Source organism: Carassius gibelio, chromosome B24 (assembly GCF_023724105.1).
Source record: "Carassius gibelio isolate Cgi1373 ecotype wild population from Czech Republic chromosome B24, carGib1.2-hapl.c, whole genome shotgun sequence".
NCBI classification, from domain to species: domain Eukaryota; kingdom Metazoa; phylum Chordata; class Actinopteri; order Cypriniformes; family Cyprinidae; genus Carassius; species Carassius gibelio.
In genome coordinates this window covers 18,610,227-18,637,751 of record NC_068419.1, presented here as the reverse complement: position 1 = coordinate 18,637,751, position 27,525 = coordinate 18,610,227, and the positions used below count along the sequence as shown (strand labels likewise).

General features: G+C 36.0%; 1 protein-coding gene across 2 annotated transcripts in view; it reads left to right on the top strand.

Moving 5' to 3' along the window:
* LOC128013451 (LYR motif-containing protein 4B) overlaps positions 1-27,525 on the top strand; it is a 41,725-nt gene that overhangs the window by 10,183 nt on the left and 4,017 nt on the right. Inside the window, exon 3 of one of the 2 annotated variants that reach the window (XM_052596455.1) lies at positions 22,999-23,076. The exons of the other annotated variant lie outside the window; for it this stretch is intronic. Within the exon in view, the coding sequence (XP_052452415.1) occupies positions 22,999-23,061 (63 nt within the window). The 3' untranslated portion in view covers positions 23,062-23,076. Of the gene's footprint in view, positions 1-22,998; positions 23,077-27,525 lie in introns of those variants that run through there. 2 annotated transcript variants of the gene reach the window in all.

Genomic DNA, 27,525 nt, shown 5'->3' with positions numbered 1-27,525 from the left:
TTACATTTTATTATTATTATTATTATTGTTATAGTTTATTATTGTTATTATTATTATTATTCAAATAAACAGAAATATTAATATTTTTTATTATTTTATTATTTCAATGTATTATTTTTATTATTATTATTCAAATACCAAAGAAATATTAGTATTTTTTATTATTTTATTATAAATCTTTTTTATTATTGTTGTTGTTGCTATTGTTATTAAAATTAAGTCCTTTACAGTTCAGTAGAATTATAGTGAAATTTGTTTCATTTTCTATTTTGCCATGATAATAATAATAATAATAATAATAATAATAATAATAATAATAATAATAATAATAATAATTGTAATACATTTTAATAGTATTAATAAACAAATCAGTTTTCTCAAGTCAGCTGCCATCGGCTGGTATAGAATACAAGACAGGTGAATTTTGGCTATTTTTAAAGATTCTTTATATTTGTATTAATATTTTTATTTATCTTAATCCCTCCAAAAAAATCTTTTTTTTTTTTTTGAGAAACATACAGATATATGTAACGAGGAGCAGCACAAACGAGGTTTGGAGAAGAATAGGAGGCACTGTGATAATTTGTCTCTTGTCTCGTACCAAAGGCGTTGATCTGTTCTTTGAAACCGAATCAAAGCACAGCCTCAGAGATCAGTCCATCATGCTGTCTGCATTAAGAGCTTCTGTCACCCTGACACTCTCAGCATGGGAATCAATCAAGTTTAACTTCCTGGGGATTTAAAACACCATCTTCAATGAGAGTCAGAGAGTCAGGCTCAGAAGAGCAGCTTTCACTTGGTTTCGGGATTCAACTGTGAATGTAGATGCTTTTAGCAATGCAAGCTTGATTTATAGCTTTTCTGCATGAAGTTTGTTGAGCAAGTTACTTAGTTAATTAAACTTGTTGACATAATAACACTTCAGGTTTTTGGCTGCCATATTGCCACAGTGTCTCTAGAAAGCATGTGGGGTCCAAAAGTTAGACCATATTGAAAACATTAGATTCTTTTGGTCCCGCTTTATATTGTCTCTAATACCTGTGTACTTACATAGTAAGATGTGTGTGTAGTTTGTAACCACAGTGTAAGTACACATTGGTACATAGTTTCTAGCTGTAACAATCCTCAGGATGGTTTGTGGAAGTACAGATCTGTAACTGGACATTGGTAACAACACTTTTTTTACTTCACTAAATACTCGTGTAACAGGACATGTATGTATGTACAACAATTGACTTGTTCGGCATTGGTGGGAATAACCACAAAACATCATAACAGTTTATGAAGTGAAATAAAACAACAATTTGAATTAACGTGCAGAGACTTTATATGGTGCTTGATCTTTACTTTTTGTGAAGATTTTGTTTGATATTTTTGCTTGGTGCAGTGCTGAAAAGCTGCAATCAAATACATCTCACTCCCTGATATTTTATGATTTCTTCTTAATCTATTTAAACATTTATTACATATTATGCACAATCCCTTATATCAGTAATAAAGTATGACAGGCTTTTACTCGAGTCTTTATCACTTTATTAGAATTAAGCAAAACAAAATGTCACATGTTTACTTTTCACAAGCCGTCTCGTTCTCGTAAAGGGCTCTTGCTCCATTAGTTAAAATGTTGGGAAAAGACACCTTTGTCCATCTCGTTGGGTCGTTTGTCCAGTCACAGATATCGTACAGACAGTCCAACCAAATACAGCTCAGTTTTTATTCGTATGTTGCTCTGTCGAGCGGCAGAAATGATTTTATGTTGGCCATTCTGAGTCTACACCATGCTTTTCCAATGAGGGGTAAAGGACTGTTTTCAGCATTGATGATAATCTTTAATGTTTCTTGTGCAGTAAATCAGTATATTTTCATGATTTCTGAAGATCATGTGACACTGAAGACTGGAGGAATGATGCTGAAAATATCATCACAGAAATAAAATACACTTACAACAGTTGTTTTATAAGGTAATAATATCCCACAACATTAGTGTATTTAGATTAGAGACTTCTTTCAAAAACATAAAAAAATACTTTTGAATGGCTGTTCAGTTTTGTGTTTTTGTGTATTATTATTCTTTTTTATTTTCTTTTTATTCATTTTTTATTAGGTAAAATGTCTTTTACAAACAAATTTTGCAATAATAGCTGTAAATAATGTTATATAATAATTGGAAAGAAACCAGTCTAGCAACATTTCCTTATTGTCCTCCAAAGCATATAATATTCCCCCTTTTAAATTAGATATAAAAATAAAGTAATCGAAACTTCACAGTTCTGTTCTTATTAGTATGCAAGACAAGTGTTTCGTTACACGTGTTAATTCTCTACAGATTTGTCTGTGATTTCATCAGTGCTGTCCTGCGTTGAGAAATGTCTTGAAGAGAGACATGAAATATGACCGATCAATTCTCTTGAGAGCAACACAATCAGGCTGTGGCTCGCTGCTCATTAATGTGTTTAACATGACAGATCATTTACGTTGGTCTTCATTCTGAACACCATGAGGAGACATAGATGATTCAGAGATGAGTTTCAGTCCAGATCCGACTCATGATGGGAGTGAAGGAAAAGAGAAACGAATGAGTGGACCGAGATATTGTTGATTTCTTGTCATCACTCGCAATGGGATTTTATTCTTGGCCAAGTAGTGAAAGAAGTAGTCCAGCCTCAGGCCATCCAAGATTAGGATGAGTTTGTTTCTTCATCAGGTTTGGAGAAATGTAGCACTGCATCAGTGTCTCATCAACAGATGCTCTGCAGTGAATGGGTGCCGTCAGAACGAGAGTCCAAACAGCTGATAAAAACATCACAATAATCCACACCGCTCCAGTCCAGCAGTTAATGTCTTGTGAAGCCAAAAGATGCATGTTTGTAAGAAACAAATCATTAACATTAAAAAAATTAAGATGTTTTACATTCAAACTGTCGCTCTCAGCCAAAGTCCTTAATCCATACAGTTTGGAATCTCATTCTGACGGCACCCATTCACTGCAGAGCATCCATTGATGAGACATTGATGCAATGCTACATTTCTCCAAATAAAGGAATAAAGTCATAACACCTTGGATGACATAACATCCTAAAAATAGACTTTTCTGTGGGAATAACCCATGCTTTCCCCCCATATAAGTCGATGCATTCATGTTAAATGTTTTGGAAAAATTGCAATGTAATGTCATTTTATCGTTCTCTCTTTGATGACTCACTGCAAACATGTTTTCCTCCCTGTGGGATTGTGCATTTCGTTTGCTGTCGCCGTCTGAACCCCGCTCCAAATGCACAGATTCACATTTACAACACAAACACACACCTTCAAAGCAGCTTTGTCTTTGTATCTCAGATGTGAACAGTCATTTTATCGTGCTATAACACTTGTGTATGCTTCTGTATGGTTGCCAAAGGTCTCTGAGGATATTGACTGTCTACGGCCATGACTTCCATCCACTTGTGTTAGAAATACAGTATTGATGTGATTTACCTCCTCAATGCTCTCTTCAAGAGTATCCCCTGCTGAACAATCAGTCTCCACTAACTACTGCTGAAAGTACTCCGTGTCAAACCTGTCTGCACTTCTCTTGCTATAGAGATGAAATCTGACTGCTGATGAGACTTATGTTCCACAGGATCTTTATACTCGCTGAACAGACCGCAATAAATGTGTGGCCAGAGAATCAGCTCGGTTTTTGCATTGCAATGTATTTTGTGTCAAAAATAGGAGCGAGTGATACAGAGCTGAAATAATCTCAATATCAATATGAAAACACTACTGTTGCTACTTATAAATGTCGACAAAAAAATTTTTATTCACCACACTACAAAAATTTGGCTTTGGAGAGTCATTTATTAATTTGATCACGATTTTATACACATCACCATCTGCCACAGTCACAACCAATGGACTAACATCACAAAGCTTCACACTGCACAGGGGGACGAGGCAGGGATGTCCACTCTCTCCATCTCTATTCACTATTTTTATTGAACCTTTAGCAGCAGCTATCCGCCAAAACCCAGCAATCAAAGGTATTGAAACACCACAACAAACACATAAAATCTCACTTTATGCAGATGATATTCTACTATTTATACAAGAACCCCTAGCATCTACTCCAGAAATAATTAAAATAATCCAGTCCTTTTCAAAAATTTCAGATTACGCAATAAACTGGAACAAATCTTCCATCCTCCCTTTACATAGAACCAGATGGGATGTGGCACCCCACCAAGCACCTATACCTATATGTCATGATCACATCACTTACTTAGGCATTAAGATTTCCTCCAGACTGTCAGAATTGGTAACACTCAACTTCACACCACTGTTAAAAAAAATGGAAGACGACTTGCTTCGATGGCTCAACCTTCCAATCTCCATCATTGGCAGGATAGCAGCAATAAAGATGACAATTTTACCAAAAATTAATTTTCTATTCTCAATGATTCCAACCCACCCCACACTCACCTGGTTTAAATCACTAGACTCTATTATCACTCACTTCTATTGGAAAAACAAAACGCCAAGTATAAAACTCACCACACTACAAAAAAACAAGGATCAAGGAGGACTAGAAGCACCAAATTTTCATTATTACTCAATGACTAACCAACTGCAATACATATACAAATGGATCCGACCCACCCAATCCGATACTATATGGCTAGATATAGAACAATCACTATGCAAAGAATTAAATATAGCTGACATACCATTTCTCACCAAATCAATCAAACAACACACGTTTTAATGCTGCAACTATAGCTTCCACTCTGACAGCCTGGTGGAAATTTCACCAAATCACAAATTCTATACTAGCTCCATCTAAGCTCACCCCACTGTGGAACAACCGTGACTTTATAAGCAATAAAAAAATACTGAATTTTCGCACATGGGCTGAAAGGGGTATCACCCACATTAACCATATTTTCAAATCTAACACGTTAACAACATTTCCGAAATTGGCCCAGGAGTTTGGCATCGGGAGCAATGCATTTTTAAAATACCTACAACTCAAATCTTCTGTTCTGGCAAAAATAAACATCAGAGCCACAAATTTAGAACTTCCACAAGCAATAGCAGACTTTGTTAACATTTCCTCACCAAAGAAACTTCTCTCTAAAATATACAAAATCATTTCAAATCAACTTCAGATCATATACTTACCAACAATAAAATGGGAAAACGATCTTTCAATAGCTCCTGATGCCAACTTCTGGACCCAAATTTGTAAAAACATTTATCTCATGTCCAAAAATTCTAATCTTCAATTAATACAATACAAAACACTTCATAGAACACATTACACAGGCAATAGATTACCTAAAATGGGTTTCACATCAGAAGTTTGCACTCATTGCAATCACAATTCTATAGATACATACATCCATGCAACCTGGCACTGCACTCCAATCAAACACTTTTGGGAAGAGGTCACACTTCCTTACAATGGAATATACATCTCCCCCATATAATTACGAATCTGAAACCGAAATTTTTTTCTTCATTATTGTTATTGTTATGATTACTATTATTATTTTTATTATTGTTGTAATTGCTGTTGTTATTGTCGTTACTCTCATCATTGTTATCACCATTGCTATCATCATCATCGTCATCATCATCATTATTATTATTGCTGTTTTGGAATTACGAACCTGGTTTCCACTGTTGTCAGTACTGCTATGGTTAAATCAATTGATTATTAAAAAAAAAACAAAAAAACAATGAAAACACTACTGTTCAGACATTTTTTATGAATGTATTTACTTATGCATTTAGTTTTTTTGTTTTAAGGTTTCCACAAAAAAATAAGCCAGCTCAATTGATAGTGATAGAATAATAATGACTAACGATTGTGTAATGATGCTGAAAATACCAATTTGATCACAGGAACAAATTACAGTTTAAAAATATATTCAAGTAAAATTATTTATTTTAAATTGAGATAATATATAATACTGAATATATTATTTCATCATATAATATTTAAATAATATTGCTATTTTTACTGTATTTTTTAACTAATGCATGCCATTTAATTAATAAATAAATCTAATATTTCAATAATAACTGATAATAGTCTCAATATCAGAATTAGTTATTTCTACAGCCTTTTTTCTGCACAATTTTTCTGCTTTTTCCCTCTTTGTTTAAGAAACCACTAAATCGCCACATTTCCTCCTGTATTTTAACACAACATTAAGAAACTCGAGTCCTCTTGGCAGCTTTTCACACCACATCACATCTCCTCCCAAGATAAAGGAGAGATATTTACCCGTTATGTTGGGTTGACGCCATTACCCAAAAATAGCTTCCTCAATCCAGCAACAAATGTTGTATTCAGTGCAGATCACAGATCTGTGAACAGTCATATTTAGTGTTTCGTGAGCTCTGTTACTGCATTAGTGTGACACATTTGAAGCTTTGTCTTGTGGAACAAAAAAGAAGAAATATTGAAGATTGTCCTGCTCGCTCCTTTACATGAATAAAAGGTGCTGTAAGTTTTTGACCATAAAAATGCCATTTGTTTGCAGATATTTAAGAAACATGCTAAGTTAATATACCTGTTTATCTGAAAAACAATGCTACAATCACTTAATCTCCTTTGAAAATGTTCATTCGGGGCCAGAATGTCTGTCTCTGTCTTGGTTTGTGAAACATGCCAGTTTACCCAATAGTATTTCAGCACCCTGGGTTGCCAGTTGGTGGAAAACACAGCATATTTCACTTAATTCATCGTCAAGTACACCTGTTCCTTTTGGTGTTGGTGTCAATCTGGCAACCTGTGCATGCATCAAGTCTGAGGAGGAGGGTCCAGGTGAAAAAACCCTCTCCAATATTTTGAATTTGGCCTGCAATACCTCGTTCAACCACTCGGTGTCAATCCTACATACAGCACCTTGAGTTTGGTTTTGAATGAGGTGTGAGCAATAAAAGAAGTACAATTTTAGGTATAACTATTCTTTTGTATTCCTGTCTACGTTCCTGTTTATAGTAGCTGAACAACACTAAGCATGAATGCCGTTTCTCACAGTCAGCAGTGACTAAACTCCCTCTTATCGATTGTCTATCTGATTTGGCTCTTTGCTTTCAAAGGGCGCTCAGATTGAGTTTCCTGAGCACTTCCTCTAGTGTTTCGTTCTAATGCAGTCACACACCTGTGGCAGTATTGCCTGTAAAACGCCAATAAAAGCAGAAACACAATGTTGTGCGGAGAGCTGAGCAAGCAGAAGGAATGAATGCATTCCCCTTGAGGGAACTGCTCGCCTCTTAATACAATGCATTTCTTTCTACACATCCCTGTGTTTATCTAACCTCTGCTTTAGTGCCCAGAAGGAGAAATGAAAAGACTGTGGCAGGGGAACGAATGCGGTGTTTGTCTTTCTAAGCCTCTTTTGCTCTTATGTGGGTTTATTTTCCTGAGCAGAAATATAGGGTTTTATTTTTCCCGTCTGGATTAGGCAGAGGTGTTTTGCCCAACGTGACTGTGAACTGTCCGTGGTGCTGAATCTCCAGAGATACTATAGTATGTGCATCTACCTCATGTTATCATGATCCCAATATAATGGTCATTCTTTATGTAAGGGAACTTTTATGTCCATTTAGAAACTGCTAATCTGTCATCATTTGCTGACCCTCATGTTGTTCAAAACTCTTCCTTCGTTCTCTCATTGAGGAGTGTGAAAGTAGAAGAATTCTTTACCATGTTTTTATTTAATTTCCAAGTGCTTTTGCATGGATTCCGGAGTCTCTGTTCCTTTTTTTTCCGGAAATCTGCCGTCTTGCAGAGCGTATACCTGCCTGTGATTTTCAAGTGAACTCCTAAGACCTTCAGCATTGTGTCTGATTAGAGCTAGAACTAAATCTGCTAGAAATTACATTTACAGAAGCCAGATTGCACTACATGGCTGTAATTTGATCTAAAAATAGGGCAGAAAAAGGAGAAATAAAAACAATAGCGCCTTCTCCTCGCTACACTGAAAATCAGTTGATCGCTTGATTTGTAGTTTAGCTACTTAACTTTACAAGTAGCTTGCATAATAACTCTACTGCAGAGGAACTCACACTTTTTGGGGCATACCAAGCAACCCTTGAGTCCTTTGGGCTTGTGGGTGGCACACAGACAGATGGGACTGATTCTGAGTTTGCGCTTTAGGAGGGACTACACAGCCACTCTCTGTTTCATATTCGTTGCAGTGTTACTCTATTCTAATTCTTCTGTACCTCTGACTTGTCGTGCCGCCCCCCTGGGCTCTCCCGCTCAGCACTTTTCACACCGTCACCAGCATATTGATTGTGTCTGTCTATTCGTATCCCTCCCCAAAGAAACAGTCAGCAATTCAGAGGAGATTGTCTCGCATTTCTATTGTTTGTTGATTTTAATCATAAACGGGGGACAGAAACAGTAAAAAGATCTACACTGTAAATACATTTTATAAGATCAGCGTTATAAAAATAAAGTAATGCATAATCAGATGGGGGCGAAATTCATTATTGATTAGATTGTCTTCTTTTTTGTTGCAGTGCATTGTTAAATAGAATCTTCTGAATCAGTGTTTTTCTTTTTCTTTCTTTCTCTCATAAATCTTAACAAAAATGTATGCTTAGAAAAAAAAGGGGGGAAATATTTTGCCAATAGAATAAAGAAAATAAATAAATCAAAATATATTATAATATATATACATATATATATAAATATATATATATATATGTATCATATGTAAATAGTATAAAATCTTTTACATTATTAGTATAATAATATTTAAAAAGTCTTATAAAAATTAAAAAAAATAATTTTGTAATGAGAATAATAAATAAAAATATATGTGAAATGTATTTTGTTTAGGTTTTTTAGATATTCTGTTTAATTACATGCACTATCTTAGTAAACTATCTTAGTACTTTGTCTCATTTTCTCTTAAAAAATCAAAACATTCTCAAATCAAGAATGTTTTACACTTAATTTAGAAGCAAAATTACTTAAAATATTAAATTTAGGAGTTTATAAACTTTGAGTTCATGCTTAAAAACAAGAAAAAATATATATTTCAATACGGTAAGATAATAATATATTGTTTTGTTTTTGAATTAGGATATTTTTTTTCTTGTTTTAGGCTTAAATTTAAGATTTTAAAAAAAATAAATTAAAGATATATTGTGTGTAATTTTCCATTTCAAGTAATTGATCTTAATCTTGATTTAGATATTTGAGGCAAATAACACAAAAATACGGAGTAAGAAAATCTTTTTGTTGTTTTTGTTGTTGTGTTTTTGCAGTGTGCAACAATACTAAGTAGTAAAACAAAACAAGAAAGTCTTCACTTGTCCCAGTGATTCAAGGTCTGGATTTGAAGCTGTCATTGCACATCTGAAGCACAGGTTGATGAAGAGCAGTGGTTATTCCAGTAGTGTTAAGGGAAGCTGTGGTGTAATAACTTCATGATACGTTTTTTACGGCACTAATAACTCCGTCAGTTTTCCCAGGAGAGTGTGGTGCACTTGACGGATGTGTGACTCTGTAATGAACGTGTGGAAACAGGAGTAGCATCTCTGAGAATCCACTCTGACCCTGACAGCAATCTCACTCAGAAAGGTGTTTGTTAAATACAAAAAAAGTGGACTTTGTATTGATATACGTACTACCTGATAAAACAAACTCGCTAAGCTACAAATGCAAGTTAATCAGCTTTGAATTAAAAAGTGTTGACTGGTAGGATCTTTCAAAGACTATTATAGCAAATGTGATTTAAAAAGTGATTCATTGTCCAAAAGCAATTAAGAGGTCTGTACGCACGTCATCTGAAGCTGAGAATCCATTATTTGGACAAACAGGTACAATAGCTTTGCCCCTAAATCTTTTATCTTGTAAAATAGTTAGGAGTAGGCATGAATGTGTTGAATTTGCTGTTTGAGTGGAACTCGTATATTTTAATGTAGTGGTCTGATCAGAGACCCAGGACTATATTTAAGACATCCTTAATGTCTTCATACACCATAAATATGAGTGAACGTCCCTCCCACCCTCTCCACATGAATACTGATGAACATCTTCCTCATAAAAACCATCCTGATGAAGGTTGGGTAAGATGGCCAGTTCAGATTAATGACGTGATAGTTCTCAAAGTCCCAAAGGCCACTCGCAGTTTTTCCATTATTCTTTTGTTTAAAAGGGATGTGGGGCATTTTTTATGCTCAGATACTTTCTCCTGTCCCAACTTAAAGGGATGTAAAGAGTGTGCTTTCGGTCATCATTTACTCACCCTCAGGTCAATCCACACCTGAATGACTTTCTTCTCTGGAGCCGAAAAAAAATAGGATCCATTTGACGTGGACAGACAGCTATATGTGCATCATGTATATGTTCATTCCTCAGAAGTCCGAACAGAGCATCGTTTGAAAATCCTGTTTGAAGTCCACCGCAGCAGCAGCTCGACCAATAGCATGAGTCTGGGGCGGGGCTTACTCTTGATCTGACCAATGACAGACGGAAACTTGAAGGTTTTACGTTTGAAAATTAATAAAGACTTAAATATTGAATGAATTTGTCAGCATTATATTGTAGGTAACAGTGAATTATTATTATTATTATTATTATTATTATTATTATTATTATTATTATTATTATTATTATTATTATTATTATAGTAATGCAGATATTTATACGTTTTTAGCCCCAAATTGTGCAGCTCTACAAACAAGCCCAGCATTTTGTATAAAAGCTAGTTTTCACTACAAAATAAAATAAATAAAAAATGATTAATTAAAATGCAACTTTATTTATTTTTCTCCCAATTTTGAAAAAATAAAATAAAATAAAAATAATAATCATAATAATTAGGAAATGTTAACACAATTGTAAGAATAAAAAGTCAGAACTGTAAGATTGAAAGAAGAAATTGTAAGAAGAAATTTTGCATTTTGATATTTAACTTTATGGTTGTAACAAAAAATATATATACAGAACTGTATAAAATATATGCTATTTAATGTTTATAGTATATATAAAAATATACACACTACATGTTTATCCCATGACAGAAACCAGCTCTGATACCATCACAATTTATATCAGAAAAATGATATTTTTTATATATATATATATATATATATATATATATATATATATATATATATATATATATATATATATATATATATATATATGTATTGCCGCAATCATGCAGCCCTATCAGTGTCCTAAAAACTAGGCCATTTGTTTCCTTTAAGCAAAGTATAAGTCTGTTCATATAAAACTTATTTGCAGTCCATTTCCATTTGGGTTTTTTCACAACGGAAAGTTTAGTCACTCCTCCAGAGTTTAGGAATGACGAGTTGATTTGTGTTTGTTTGCTCTGTGAGGGGGATTGTGGGTAAGCAGAATGCTGTTTTTCTTCTTCATACTTGCGTTTGTTTCCTTGTGCGAGTCTGTGATTGTGTGTGTGACTCTGAGGGTTTGATCGCTCACAGGTGTTCCCCTGACCTTCATATATCTCTCTTCCCTTGGTCTTTAATCCTGCGCCAAACCCCCTGTTGACGTGCGCTGATCCATGCGTTTTTCTGCTTTGCTTCCCTGTTAGCAGCACAGATTTATGGGGATACATCATGTACATATTAGAAATCTGAAGAGCGCCGTTCGCACACTCTGTCATTGAGATCAAACGCGTCCCAGACAGAGGATGATGAATTGAATCCTACTAATGCTTCAGAGCTTTGAGTGTTGTCTGTCGTCAGCACAGAGATGTTTTGAGATGGACTGTAATGCTGAGCGATTAAGCACGGTGTCATCAGGGTCTCGTGCTGCTCAATGGTTTTGTGTATTAGCTGTAATAGAGGGGCATTTTGCAATGATTTAAAGAGATTACCAGACAGACAACTACGGAATCTCTCTTTTACCACACATCCATCCATCTACCATCCGTCCATCCATCCATCCATATGTCTATCCATCCACCAACCAACCAATCAATCGTCCATCCATCCATCCGTTCGTTCATCCATCCGTCCATCTATGCACCAACCAACCAATCAATCGTCCATCCATCCGTCAATACGTCCGTCCATCCACCAACCAACCAATCAATCGTCCATCCATCCGTTCGTTCATCCATCCGTCCATCTATGCACCAACCAACCAATAAATCGTCCATCCGTCCATCCATCCGTCAATCCGTCCGTCCATCCATCCACCAACCAATCAATCAATCGTCCATTCATCCATCCATCCATCTGTCCATCTACCATCCGTCCATCCATCCACCAACCAACCAATCAATCGTCCATCCGTCCATCCATCCGTCAATCCGTCCGTCCATCCACCAACCAACCAATCAATCGTCCATCCATCCGTTCGTTCATCCATCCGTCCATCTATGCACCAACCAACCAATCAATCGTCCATCCGTCAATCCGTCCGTCCATCCACCAACCAACCAATCAGTCGTCCATCCATCCGTTCGTTCATCCATCCGTCCATCTATGCACCAACCAACCAATAAATCGTCCATCCGTCAATCCGTCCGTCCATCCATCCACCAACCAACCAATCAATCATCCATTCATCCATCCATCCATCTGTCCATCTACCATCCGTCCATCCATCCACCAACCAACCAACCAATCAATCAATCATCCATCCATCTGTTCGTTCATCCATCCGTCCATCTATCACCAACCAACCAACCAATCGTCCGTCCGTCCATCCACCAACCAACCAATCAATCATCCATCCGTCCATCCATCTGTCCATCTACCATCCGTCCATCCAACCATCCATCCACCAACCAACCAACCAATCATCCATCCATTTGTCCATCCATCCGTCAATCCATCCATCCATCCATCCATGATATGTCAAACTATCCAATAATCTGCTACATCACTGTTCTCTATTACTTTGGTGTCAGGGACTGGTTGAAGATGAATACGTGTTTATATATAATGATGTTTTTTGTGGTATCAGTTTGTTGTGTCCTGAAAACTAATGGGTATGCGTGTATCCTCTGTTCTGTGTCTCTCATTTGTTTTCATGTTCTCATTCTCTGTCATCATCTTTCACTCGTGTCGTGCGAGATGATCTTCTCAGTTTACATCTCCATCTGTCTGACATTACATACTTCATTGTTGCTGCATAAGTGCTGCTCTGTGAATCTTCTGGAAGAGTCTGCATTAGCTTCAGTGCAGATCCCTGTATGTGCTTCCAGGAGCCTTTCAACAGGAAAACTGCACACATGTATATCACTTCTGGCAATAGTGGACAATAAATGTCATTACTGATTAATTAGATGGATTGGCTAAACAAAAAGGATGAATTTTATTGATAATACTGGTCACTCCTTTCCATGGAATTAGAAAAACAATCTTCACTGAGTTTAGAGGTAAGAACCGAATCAGGCTGAATTGTTAAGGAGTCATTCTGACCAGTTCTTGTGAATCAGCTGATTCTTTGAGGTGTAGGTGAATAATCAGTTACATATTTGTTTAATCCTCCAGTAAAGCTATTGTATTTTTAAAATTGAGTGATGTAGAATGATTTGTCTTTGTATTATAATGTATCATTTATTCTTATTCTTATTATTTATTCATTAATTTAGTTTGATTATTTAATTTACAGATTATTGTGTGTGTGTGTGTGTGTGTGTGTGAGAGAGAGAGGGAGAGGGAGGGAGAGCGAGAGAGAGAGAGAAAGGGAGAGAGGGAGAGAGAGATTTCGGAGCTTTAGTGGCCAAAATATTTTTCAAATTCCCAGAAATATTTTTTTTCATTATTCATATTATTTTTATTATTACTATTTATTTATTTATAAATACATTTTTCTATTTTATTATTATTATTTATTTATTTTTAAGTCTACCAGGGTTAGGATTGGTTCTAAATTTGCACAGTTGCTTTTTCTTTTATATTACTATTCACAGAAAATACAATAAACAGTTGTAGTTTAGTTAAAATTATTCATAGTACAGTATTTTTATTTTTCCTTTCACAGCGTCATTCGAGAACATTTCACATTGTATATAAATTAATAAATGAGTGCTCACAATTGCTGACTAAAAGTGAAATAACCAAAATTTGCATATTTTGTTCAATTGTTTTCAACGCTTGTGTACTAGTTCAGAGTCTTTCAAAACTCTGGAAATAAAATTTGACTTTTCAAGATGCAGTGAGTCACAGAAATGACCAGCAGATTTATCACTCCTCCATACAGCTCTGTCCATTCTGTTTCCTCTCGCTGGTCTCTGCCCCAGAGCTGTGGAGGGATCAGATGGCCTTTCAGCCAGCAGTAATGCGGTCAGCTCCTCGTGTTCACCGTGTCTGCCAGGCCTCATTGATCACAGACACTCGACGAGAAGATGGGACTTCGAGCGTGTGTCTGCTCTTATAGAAACTTCCCTCCCAAGCACTCAGAGAAATAAGAGCCTTCCGCAGAAGCTCAGCAACGCCCCGCGCTCGCAGAAGTTTATAAGAGCAGTAGGAGGGGAAAAATAAGTTGAAATGGCTGTTATCGGATCTGGCTATTTTTATCACAACAGCAGCAGAGGATCACCACGTCTCTCCCTCTCGCTCTTTGTGTATTTATCTGTGTGAGGAAACTCTGAAAGCGCTCGGCTGGGTTTCTATGGCTCCAATTAAACCGAGAGAGTGGAGCGTGATGAGCTATGAAGACCTGACGCTTTCTACTCGCCTCTCTCATGCTGCAGAAGAGCTGGCCTTATTACATTCATCTCACACACGTGCGTGTGTGTGTGTGTGTGTGTGTGTGTGTGGAGGGATCTCTTTGATTTCTTCTTGTATCATCATGGTCCATTGTGTGTAAATGCCCAGTGTCAGTGTTTTCTTACAGTGCTGTTCATGAGGGGCATTTCTCAGAACCGGGCTGCTTCACAGAAAACACAATACGATGGCAATAAGTAGGTTTTCTAATTTCTAATTACACAAAATGTGTTTTCAACATTGATGATAATCAGAAATGTTTCTTGAGCAGTAAATCATCATATTTTCATGATTTCCGAGGATCATGTGACACTGAAGACTGGAGGAATGATGCTGAAAATACAGCGGAGCATCACAGAAATAAATTACACTTTACAATATATGCATACAGAGAACAGTTATTTAAATGTATTATATTTCACAATATTAATAATTTTTACTGTATTTTTAATCAAATAAATAGAGCCTTGGTGAACAGAAATAACATTTTCAAAAAAACATTTACGAAAATCTTATTGACCACAAACCTTTATACGATTGTGTCCTGTATATATGTACAGTATATATATATAGATATATATATATATATATATATATATATATATATATATATATATATATATATATATATTACAAACCATATATTTTATTTATTTCCATTACCTTATTGTTTTTTTTTTATATATATATTTTTCATGATTTTTGAGCTTAAGTGGCTATAGAAGAAAAAAAAATGACAATATAAATTTTTGAGTTTAAGTAAAATCAATGATGAAAGTACATCTTTTTTAAACTTCATAGTATCATTTTGGGCTATTTTAAATTATATAATTTAATTTATGAATGCCCACAAAATTTCTGGAAATATTTTGGCCAGTTAATTTGAATGCTTGTGTAGTTCAGACCATTTTGAAATATTGAGAGTAAAATAAGACTTTTTTTTTTTTTATTAAACCAAATATTTAACTTTTTTTTTTTTTTTGGTGTTACTTTTCTGAGATTTTTGAATGTGTATCTCGCATTTGAGATTTTTTTTTCCCACAGTTGAATCTAATCCTCTTATATCTGTCAAGTAAGACTTTTTTTCCTAAAAAAATTTATTTTTTCCATGCTTAAACATCAGTTTTTGCAAAATGTAATATGTACCATGATAGCCCTACAGTGTGTGTTTTATGAACAGTTTGATGTGATTCCCCTTCGTTACTGTAGCATTCTGCATAATACCACTGTAGGACTATTTTGCAAGGGTTAATGGTTTTTTTCTACTCTTATTTGAGATTATAATGGGTACATTAGAGCAGTTCTGTCCTGTTGAGTTCCCGCAGGGCATGAAGATGCTACAATCTTAAGAAAAATTAGCAACAATGCAGATTTAATTCCAGTTCATGCTGCAGTTTTGCTGGCCACTAAGTCCCAGTTGCTGTCATTTGCTCAGTGTCTGCTTTTAAAGGTCATCCCCCCTAAGGGCCTGCAGAGAGTCTCTGATACAGTCGTCTCATTGCTCCACGCCGTCAGCGTTAAAGGTGTCTGCCTTCGCAGGAGTGAGAGGCTTGTTAAAGACGCTGACGGGGGACTCGTTTCCACACACTTTTATATATAATTCATTATTCATCAGAACACAGCAAGAAGGGCTGACTTTAATTTGGGGTTTACAGGCCTAGGTGATATAAACAACATCTATTAGGTCTGTATGAAACGCACGGCGCTGTAACGGAAGGACGATCTTAACAAGGACGTCTTGACTTGAACGTTAGCTTGTGCATCTGTGGCTGTGGATACTGGACCGTCAGCATCGCTGAAATATACTGAATGACAGTTTCACAGAAGCTGAAATCAGGCAGGTTTAATATAACTGCGTAAATTTGCCATGATATGTGTATTGTTCTGCCATAAACTATATCAGAGCATCAACTGACATAATGTAGACCAGACTTTATGCAAATAGTAATCTAAAGTGTTAGATATTTGCAGTAAAATATCCAAAACCCACTAGGCTAGTGTTATATATTTTGTCCAGCTGATTAGTAACAATATCTCTAATGTTTTCAAGACACGGGGCAGTGCAGTCGCCTGTCAATGACGTTAGTTACCCTTTGTTACTGCCTTTGCTGACGTAGAAACCAAATGACAACAGTGTGGTGGACAAATGCGGAAGTAGCTTCATGACAAACTTCAACTAGAAAGAGTTGCCAATCTCGCTTGTGTCTTACTTGACAGATGAGTTGTTTTGATTTGTATCTTTACAGAAAATATATGCTATTATAACGACCAACAAGATTAGTATTATGGGGCATACACGGCAAACGCGGGGCATTGCGTCTCTACACCCGTGTGAGGATGTGTCTGATCCATCGTCTGATCGCATCTTTGCATTGACTTTGTATGTTATCTACTCGCGCAAATCGTTGAACTCGTGTTAAATCCATGATTTATCTTTCCGTCTGATTGATGGCCGTCAGCGGTTGGGTAGAAGACAACAAATCCCATCAATTCAAGCTCCTTAGCGTCATCAAACCACACGTTTGTTATTGTTTTGGTAGTGCGCTCTCTAGTGGCAGGTCCTACAACCTGTACATTTAAGATAGATTGATTGATTGATTTAATGTTTGTTTGACTTACTTTTTGTTTGTATGTTTTTTTTGTTTGTGAAGGAATAAATAGTTTTTTTAAATGGTAAAGGTAGTAGTATTAGTAGTATCAAATCAATTTATATAATATACTATTATATGTTATTTATATGTTAAATGTTATATAATATTCTATATGTGAAATTATTATATTCTTATTGATATATTTGTATTTCTTCAAATAAATATTTTTTTTAAAATGTAGTAGTAGTAGTAGTAGTAATATAAAATTATAAAAATAAATTAAATTTATTTTATTTTTTTTTATTTTCTTTTGTGGTATTTTATTTATTATCATTATACATATTATATATATATATATATATATATGCATATATGCATATGTGTGTGTGTGTGTGTGTGTGTGTGTTAAAGGTAGTATTAGTAGCAATACTACTAAGATTATAATAAGAATTATAATAATAGTGAGAATATCTTAATTTTATATTAAATTTATATAAGGTGCTACAGGTTGATTGAGACATTCCCAGTTCTCCGAATTTACTTGGATTCACCTGAAATGATCCTGGCTCCATCCTGCTTTATTTTTGTGATGAGCAGTCTTGTTTTTTTCCAAATGTAATGCAAGATAACCGCATGACTAAAGGATAATAATAACTTTCAGTAAGCGTTTGGTCAGTTTCCAAACAAACTCCAGAAGTGTAGAGGTGTAGATCACAAGCCCTAGGGTGATGTAGGGAGCCTGTACTCCTCTAGTCTTCTTTGCATTGCGTCTTGTTTGAGTTTTTGTGCGTCTTGCTGAAGGGCTGCACATCTACTGAATGTAATTTCAGAGGCTTCATGCAGTATGCATTAAACGGCTGCTCAATGCAGACAGCCCATGGACTGCATAATGCATGATGGGATGAGGCCGGTGTCCTCCCGAAACGCTCACATCGCACCTCAGGGCCAGCGAGGAAGCTTTCCGATAGTGGCCTTGTCCTGCTGATGACCTGAGAGAGACACACATGTAGTCATTCATAGATCTGAAGACTTGCTCTCATATTTCCACCGACCTGCTTCAATATACACACTCCTGCCCACAAATGACCTTTCCCCAGTATATTGTGTCTAAAGGAATCTTAAGAGGGTAATGTAGTCATATTCTGCCTTCTTTATACAGCAGAGAGCAGAATCTGTAAACGTGGAGTGTTTTGGCCTGATGTGACTCTAGGTGTGTTTTCACGGCAGTATCAGGACTAGAGTTTGTGTGAGCAGCTAAAGTCAGGGATCACAAACAATCTCTGTTGGTAAGTATTTAGTGTGATGTTATAAAGACAGCATGTGTTCCAAAAGTATTATCAATGTTGAAAACGGCTTCATATTTTCATGCAAAACATTGTACTTTTTGTTATTCTGGATTCTTTGATGAATTGAAAGTTCAAAGGAATAGCATTTATTTGAAGTTGAAACTTTTGTAACAATGTAAATCTCTTTTCAGTCACTCCTGATCAATTTCAATGCATCCTTGCTTGATAGAGGTGTAGCTAAAGGGGTCATATGTAGCAGTTTTTCCTTTCTCTTTGGAGTGTAACAAGCTCTTGGTGCATGAAGAAGAGCTGTAAAGTTGCAAAGACTAAAGTCTCAAACCCAAAGAGATATTCTTTATCAAAGTTAAGACTCTGCCAAGCCCTCCTTAAACATCTCGTTCTAACACGCCCCCACATCTCTACATCACTATGTGGGAAGATTTGCATAACTCCGCCCAAATGTTCACGCAAAGAAAGAAGGCGTTTCCTGAACCAGTTGCCTGTAATGCATCTATTGCACGACGGATGTTTCTATAAGTTTGGGCAGTTCAAACTTTGCAAGGACAGTCTGGTGTTTCATACTCACAGCCTGTAAGTACATATTTTATATTTTAATAATTTGCAAATGATGATTCAAGCACGAGTTTGTAGAGTAGAGCTAATTGTTTGTTGTTTCTCAGATCACAAATGCAGACATGGTTTTATGTTTAAGCAGCGCAATATGCAACACAACGCTTAAAAAGACAGTATAACTCATTATAATCAATAATTATGTCCCCACTGGATGCAACAAATGCCTCGTTTGTTATGGGTTTTATTGGTTTTGTCTCGTCTGATGTCCAGATGGTGAACAAATCTTTCTATTTAACCAGATCTTCTTAGTGAACCGATCGAACCAGTTTGCGGTGTGTGTGTGTGTGAGAGACATATCAGGACACAACTCTATATAATGACATAACCCATGTCCCCATTTTTGAAAACACTTATAAAACATACAGAATGAGGTTTTTTGAGAAAGTAAAAATGCACAAAGTTTCCTGTGAGGGTTAGGGTTAGGTGTAGGGTTGGTGAAGGGAGATAGAATATACAGTTTGTACAATAAAAAAACATTACACCTGTGGGATGAACCCACTTTACACAAAAACAAACGTGTGTGTGTGTGTGTGTGTGTGTGTGTGTGTGTGTGTGTGTGTGTGTAAGCATGCTCTCGTGGGTGTCAGCAGAGCTCCTGTGTGGGCGGCTCTTTTCAGCACGAAGGCTTCTGGCATTGTTTCTCCGAATCTCATTCTTATATGATGTGCATCTGAGAGTGACTGCTATGTTAATGACAGAGCCTCAGCACGTTCTGTACACATGCAGAAAACCATCAGTTCACAGCTCTCAGCCTGTCATAAGCTTTCCTTATCCTCCTCTTCCTGACAGACAGGCCGGCTGCAAACATTTCTTATTGAGATTTGACCTTTGAGTAGACTTTTTATTCTTTGACCCAGGGACACGCAGCATTTCACAGTTTTGAGCTTGACTATTATTCTCTAATTACTCGATTACATAGTAACCCTCGATGTATTATCAGTGAAGTTGCAGTGTTGTTTTTGTGCATCGCCCGGTTCCCTCAAATAAACTTTTCATCATGCTAATCTGTGCAAATGAATACAGTTTATGAAGCCTAAGTGCAACCAACAGAAGTAAAAAAACACTAAATGTTGGCTATCTACACCATAGAGACACAGAAACAAAAATAAAATGCTGAAAATGTATTCACCCTCAGGCCACCCAAGATGTAGATGAGTTTGTTTCTTCATCAGGTTTTGAGAAATGTAGCATTGCATCAGTGTCTCATCAACAGATGCTCTGCAGTGAATGGGTGCCGTCAGAACAAGAGTCCAAACAGCTGATAAAAACATCACCATAATCCACACCGCTCCAGTCCAGCAATCTCTATCTTCAGAAGTAAAAAGCTGCATGTTTGTGAGAAACAAATCCATTATCGGGGTGTTTTTAACTTTAGGCTGTTGTGTCAGACTACAATAAGGATCCATAATCCATAATAATGCTTCCTCCAGTCAAAAAGTCTATCTCCTGTTGTCGCATGTCAAATCCACCCACATATTCATTCAGACCTGTTTTGGCTTGTAAACAGCTTGATCTCTGCAGACAACTTTTTCGCTGGAGGAAGCAATATTATGTTCTTTACTCTGAAGCATTGGTTTAAAGTTAAAATGCCTTATTGATGGATTTGTTTCTGACAGACACACAGCTTTTGTCTTCTCCAGACGTTAACTGGTGGACTGGATTGGTGTGGATTATTGTGATGTTTTTATCAGCTGTTTGGACTCTCGTTCTGATGGCACCCATTCACTGCAGAGCATCTTTTTATTATCCATCTTGTGTGTGAGACAGGTTTCCAGAATGATGTAGATTATCACAGACAGTGTGTGCAAATAAAAAAATTTTGTGAAAGCACTTGCACTTTTTAAAAACATAACATACATCAGACAGTGTGTGTAAGTGCCGTCTGAGACTAGGGTTTCTCCATCACTTTTTCAAGGGCACGACCTCGTCTGCTGCACCGCTGCTGTAATTGAAGATGAGGGGGTAATCAAAGCAGTCCAGGGACCCCCTGAGCGCCGCTGCCTAGACCAGATACTCAGACAAAACTCAGGGGTGGATTCCTGTCCTCCTCTCCTCTAGTTTTTCTGCTGATCGTCTGCTCGTCCTCGGAGGAGTTCCTGCAGCTTACTGTAGGGAGGTGTTGGGTTGCAGATATGTGCGTAAGAGCTTTGAAGAGGAGGAACCGCATCCTGACCTCAAACAAGCTCAATGTTTTAAGCAGCCTTTGCAATAGAGGTCAAATGTATTCAATGATTATTTCTCCAAAAAAAACTAAAATTGTTTCTTTGTTTACACACTTTCATGTTTTTTTAGGCTGTGCTCGTCGTTCTCCTCTATTCGTGAATGATTGGCGATCAGAGCTTTCAAGCTTTAACAAAACAAGAATCACGAAAGAGATGCACATGATTCACGCACTGACATTGACGTCTTTGTTCCCTGAGAGTCTTCACACCTTCCAGGATCTTCTCCGTGTTTCTGGCTGGAAGTCTAAATGATTTGTTCACTAGTCTGAATGAATCACTTGAATCACTCGATCTGGCCACAGTGGTTGTCAGTTTAAGACTTTTTGAAAGTTTTCAGTGTAACAACTTAAATCTCGTTCCATTGCAGTGTTATTTCAGTATTCTTTATATTTTATCCGTCACGATGGTCAGCTGTAGTGCCCATGAACTCCAGTAGAGGGCACTCCACTCATATCAGGACTCCATTTCCCATAATCCTGTGCTTAGAGCTAATAACCACCAGGTGTTCTCCATTACCACTCCTCTATATAAACTGTGTTTGGACTCTCTGTAAGAGCGGAGTCTTGTTTAGTTCTGTCTGGCATTTCCGAGCGTTTACCCTGTGTTTGTTCCTTCCGTTTTTGACTTTGGGTTGTTTATACCGACTGTGATTCTCTGCTGCCTGCCCCGACCTCTGCTTCTGTCTGTTTCTGATTTTGGATATCCCTCGACACACCTGACGCCATTCTGATAATAAACGACTGCATATGGATCCGAACGTCTCTGACTCCATGTTACACTATCATAATACTTAGAAATATTTTAAAGTGCCTTCTATTTCAGTATTATTATTATTTTACGTGCTTTTTTCTTTTTTTTTTTCTGTTTCAGTTTGAGTAATTTAAGTACTTTAAATTACATACTACTGCAATTTTTAAAATTATTATGAATGGCCTTTTATGTCAACTGGTCAATTTAGTGTAGGTTTTAGTAATGTGCTTCTGCCATTTATTCTGTTTTTATTAATTTTACTATTTAAATATTATGAAAACATTTATTATTAATTTAAATCGGCTAGATTTGTTTTATATATTGGTAGTTTTCATTTTAATATTTAGTGCAAATTTTAGTCAGTTTTTTGTGTTTTTGTCTTATTACTTTTTATATTTACTTTTTATATTTCAGTTTTTTTTTTCACTGTAAAAAAAAATTAATCTGTACAATAACAGAAACCGTACTGGCAGCTCATTACACAAGATATTATACATAAATTTTATGGACATTTCTTTTAACTCTAAAACAATGCAATGTAGTGTAAAATTCAAAATACTGGTAAAACACCTGTAAAAAAAATGAATACGGAAAAAAATCCTTCAAATTATACAATATCTTGTGCCCTATTTTTACAGATTTTAATGGAAGCTTGAAAGCTTCATTCCTCATTCGTTGCAATTGCACAGAAAGAAATCTGTCTCCAGATTCTCACCCTTCACACGGATCTGAAAGGACACGAGGGTTAATTAATGATGGTATAATTAAAATGTTTGGGTGAACCGTTCTGTTCAACGAACTGAATCTTCTGTGCAGAAGGTGATGGAGAAGCACAATACTCAGTTCACCAGTGCCATTCTACTACAGAGATGCAGATGAGAAAGAGGGAAGAGCTTTCTGAGGAAAGACGGAGAAGATCTGACTAGACAGCTGGATATAATCTTTCTCTCCATCTCGCTCGCTCGTTTTTTTTACTTCGGGGTCTGTTTATACCTCTGAAAATTTCAGTAGGAGGCAAAATGTTAGCTTTCATTTACTCAAGCTTGAGTTGTTGACGCCAAGCACCCTCCCCTCACGTCTGTCATCCCTTAATTTCCAGCGTCCCGCTCGTACGGCGCTCATTAATGTCTTGTAATGCCTAACGAGATCCAGGGTTTGCTCTGGAACAGGTTTATTCATTTGCCGGTTCCCATACCTGCCGAATGCACACCATCATGTCCCACCTGGTGCTGGGTTAAAATAACTTTCTTAACATTTAATCTCACTTTTGATAAATGCTGATTATTGGGTAACACTTTAGTTTAGGGACCAGTTCTCACTCTTAACTAATTAACATGACTTGACATAGATCCCTTAATACATGCCTAAACTTAAAAGATAGAAGTTTTTTTTTTTTTTTTTTTTTTGGATTAAAAACAATCTCATATTTGATGCATGACGTGTTTATGGCTTTTTTTTTTTTTTTTTTGGTGCTGAAGCTTATAATTATATGGACAAAGAAGTATGAAATTTGGATATATAATATCTGTATCTCTCAACAATGTCTTATGAAAGATGATATTTAAAAGCTTAGTTTAATGATCAAAACACACAGTGCATTTGAATGAAGTGATGATTGAGAGATTAACATTCATATAAGCCTTCCTCAAAATATGCGAGATGGAAACCATGTAACAAGATAAAAGTTCTTCTTAAATTTGTTGAAAATCATTAAAGATTCTGCATCAAAACGACACATAAACCACGAGCTGAAGGTGAAAGTTCATACAATTACTGTATACCAAGCCCTTATGGGCACAATTTAGTTTGGGGATCAATTCTCACTATTAATTAATAGTTTTACCTCAACAAACTCCCAATTTGCTGATTATTAATAGTTAGTAAGCTAGTTAAGGTTAAGGGATCTAAAATATGCGAATAAGGCATTAGTATGTGCTTTAAAATTACTAATAAACAGCCAGTATATAAGCAAAATAAGTGTCAACTATATATAAATGTATATAAACTATCAATCAGAGACCAGGGATGTAGTAGATTGTGTACAACAGGTTTATCTGCAAAGTTTTGGTCATGCTGATCATTTACAAACCTTAGAAATGAGTTTATCAAATATGATACTGTAAATATAATACAGGCTTTATAGGGTTAAATGTACGAACACATGAATAATGTGCCACAGGCCATTCAGATGCCCTTCAGGTGCCATGTCTGCTTTACTAGAAAACCCCAGTGCATTCTGGGAATGATTTTGTCAGTCGGTCTGGATGACCATGTGTTGGAGTCGATTGGAAGATCTCACAGTGGATTTGATTGTGGGATCATTTGGAGGTGATTTTGACCTGACTTTGAAGTCCTCGTTCATCCTTTCGTTCTGTTTGTTAAAGGCACAGTGGGAAATATCTGATGTTTTCAGCAGAAGTTTAATTTGAACCCGTGTTTGCACTCGTTAACCTTTCCCTGTGCAGTGTTTTATTATCTGCAGTGTTAAGTGAGCCGGTCTAATCGCAGGCGAGTCGTCCGCACATCAGCATTCCCTTCAGGAATAGAGCACTGTGTACATGTTTCATCGTCATTTCCAGTGTACGGCTACCACAGCTTTTCTGCAGTGTCTGCAGTTGATCCACAGAATAAAAAAGAGCCGTGTGACACCTCTGTAGTGTGTGTGTGTGTGTGTGTGTGTGAGAGAGAGAGAGACTGGGAATCTGCAGTGTGACATCCCAACAATGGGGTGCCTGCTGCAGCCGCATCAATTAACATGAGGCAGTGGCTGCTGTGCTCTGATTGGCCGAGAGATCTGTCATGTCATGGTCACAGCTCCGCCTCCAGCGCTATGGACACGCCCCCTGTGTGCAGTGTAGGTTTAGCTGCTGCTGCCCTCTTCTGGAAGAGCTGTGCACTCTCACACTTACACACTGTTCACTCATTTACAACCAAATGATTCATTTCTTCCCTATTTTAAAGGGTAATGTGCCAAAAGGATTTGTCCTAGAAGCTGCTAAGCTTGTAAATGTCCATTGTCTCATTTATCCCTGTAGTTAATGTAGGGCAAAGCCAAAAATGTCTTAACATTCATAACTGATATATTATATTATATTATATTATGTTGCAAGGATTAAAATTACTTGACATTTTTGCCTTTATTAAATCAAATAAATGATGTTTTTTGAGCTTGCTGTTTATGAATCACAATTTCCACAAAAATATCAAGTATAACTGTTATTTCAAGCATGTTTTTAAAAATAATATATTGTTTTATTTATTATGTTTTTTTTTTTTTTTTTTGAGCAGTAAATTAGTATATTATTCTGATTTCTGAAGATCATGTGACACTGAAGACTGGAGGAATGATGCTGAAAATACAGTGGAGCATCACAGAAATACATTACAGTTTAACATGTATTACAACATAAAAGTTATTTTAAATTCTAGTAATATTTCTCAATATTATTGTTTCAGATTTAAACATTTTACTGTATTTGAGATCAAACGATTGCAGTTATATTACATTATATTGCATTTTTATTTTATTATATTAATGTATACAGTAACAAACACACATATTCTGTATATATGTGTTTATATTTTACATCAATATATCACTTTGCAGTAGTATTATCTTTGCTACCTGTCTCTGCAGGTAAACACAGGATTGCAGGAATTTTTACTTAAACTAAAATGTTGAAGTCCAGAACATCTTTATTCGACTTCAGTTTATTTATTTTTGTGTGTGTCTGTAAAGTGCATGAGATGCGGTGGCTACAATACATTCCCCATGCGTAGGAATAAACATCTTATATGACAAATACAAGTGTCTATTAAACATCACGTAAATGTATCATAATAATAGTAATATATATTGTCTGTGGCTGCTGTTTGCTGTCTGTGAGGGTGAGGGGTAACATAAGGTCACGGTTTTCTGAGGATACTCCTTTCATGAACATCTCTGTCCTCAATGTCCTGAAAACACTCACCTGTGGCTCTCTAAAGCAGCATCCATCATGAAGCTGTGTGTAGATCTGCGCCATCTGGATATGTTTAGGTTTGGTTCTCAGATGTATAGGACAGCCAGCTGTAATCTCCCAGAATCCCCCTTCTCTGACAAACAGCCAGATGCTGTGCTGTCTTTGATAAACATCTGCGGCCAAACCTACAGGGAGCACAAATATAGATGAAGTCTTCCTCCGAGGAGCCTTTAAGAGTTTGAGGAAGCCCAAGCCGTCATCTAGGATAGTCTTGAGCAGTCCGAGCTTGATTTACACACGTGTATTAGTTCTCATGTCCTCCCCTTGTAGTCCTCTGTGTTTCTCAATTCAGACGGCAAAATGATGCACGCAGATCAGTTGCTGTAGCGTGACGATCAAAATCCAAAACGTTTCAGTCTTGAACTTCCAAAACGCTGCCAACCGGACAAATTGCAACATGTTTTATTACTATGTTACTACTAATAATAACTAATAATTGTAGTATTAGTAGTAATGATGGATGATGCCACTGATATTGATTTATCTAGAAAGCAGGGTGGATGAAGGCCTAGGCTGAAACATTTAAAATAATAGTAATAATAATAATAATGACTGCAAATAAGAAATACAAAGGTAGTAGTAGTAGTAGTAGTAAGAGGCATTTATATTGATATGTCTAAAAAACTTTTATAATAACGTAATATAATGCTGATATATTTAATAAAATGTAATGACTGCAAATAAGAGACATAATATATTGTTATCTTTGCATAATTGTAATAATAGTAGTAATAATAAGGTAACACTTTGCTTATTAGCATGTCTATTATTAACATATTGGTTGTTTATTAGTGCTTATAAAGTACATATAATGCATGACATCCATAAACCCTAAACTTAACAACTACCTTATAAACTATTAATAAGCAGCAAATAAAGGGTTAATTGAGGCAAAGGTCATAGTTAATGGTTAGTTAATAGTGAGAACTGGACCCTAAAATAAAGTGTGACCAATAATAATAATAAAAGCATATACAGTACTAATATAATACTATTCTATTTTATTATATAAAATGATTATAATAATGTATACAATATATCATTTTTAAATTTTGTTTTATTTTTGCTAGTTTTGATATTGATGTCTAGAAAAGCAGGGTGGCTGAAGGCCAATATGGTGCAGATATACATTTAATAAAACTGCAAATTATATTAAAAAATGTAGCTGTAATGTTATTTTGTATAATTGTATTAGTAGTAATAATAATATTACTATATACTTCTATAATACAATTATTATTATTATTATTAGATACTCAAAATTAAATAACCCTTTTGCCATTTTTATGGTTTCTTTTTCTTGTTTCTTTTTATTTTATTT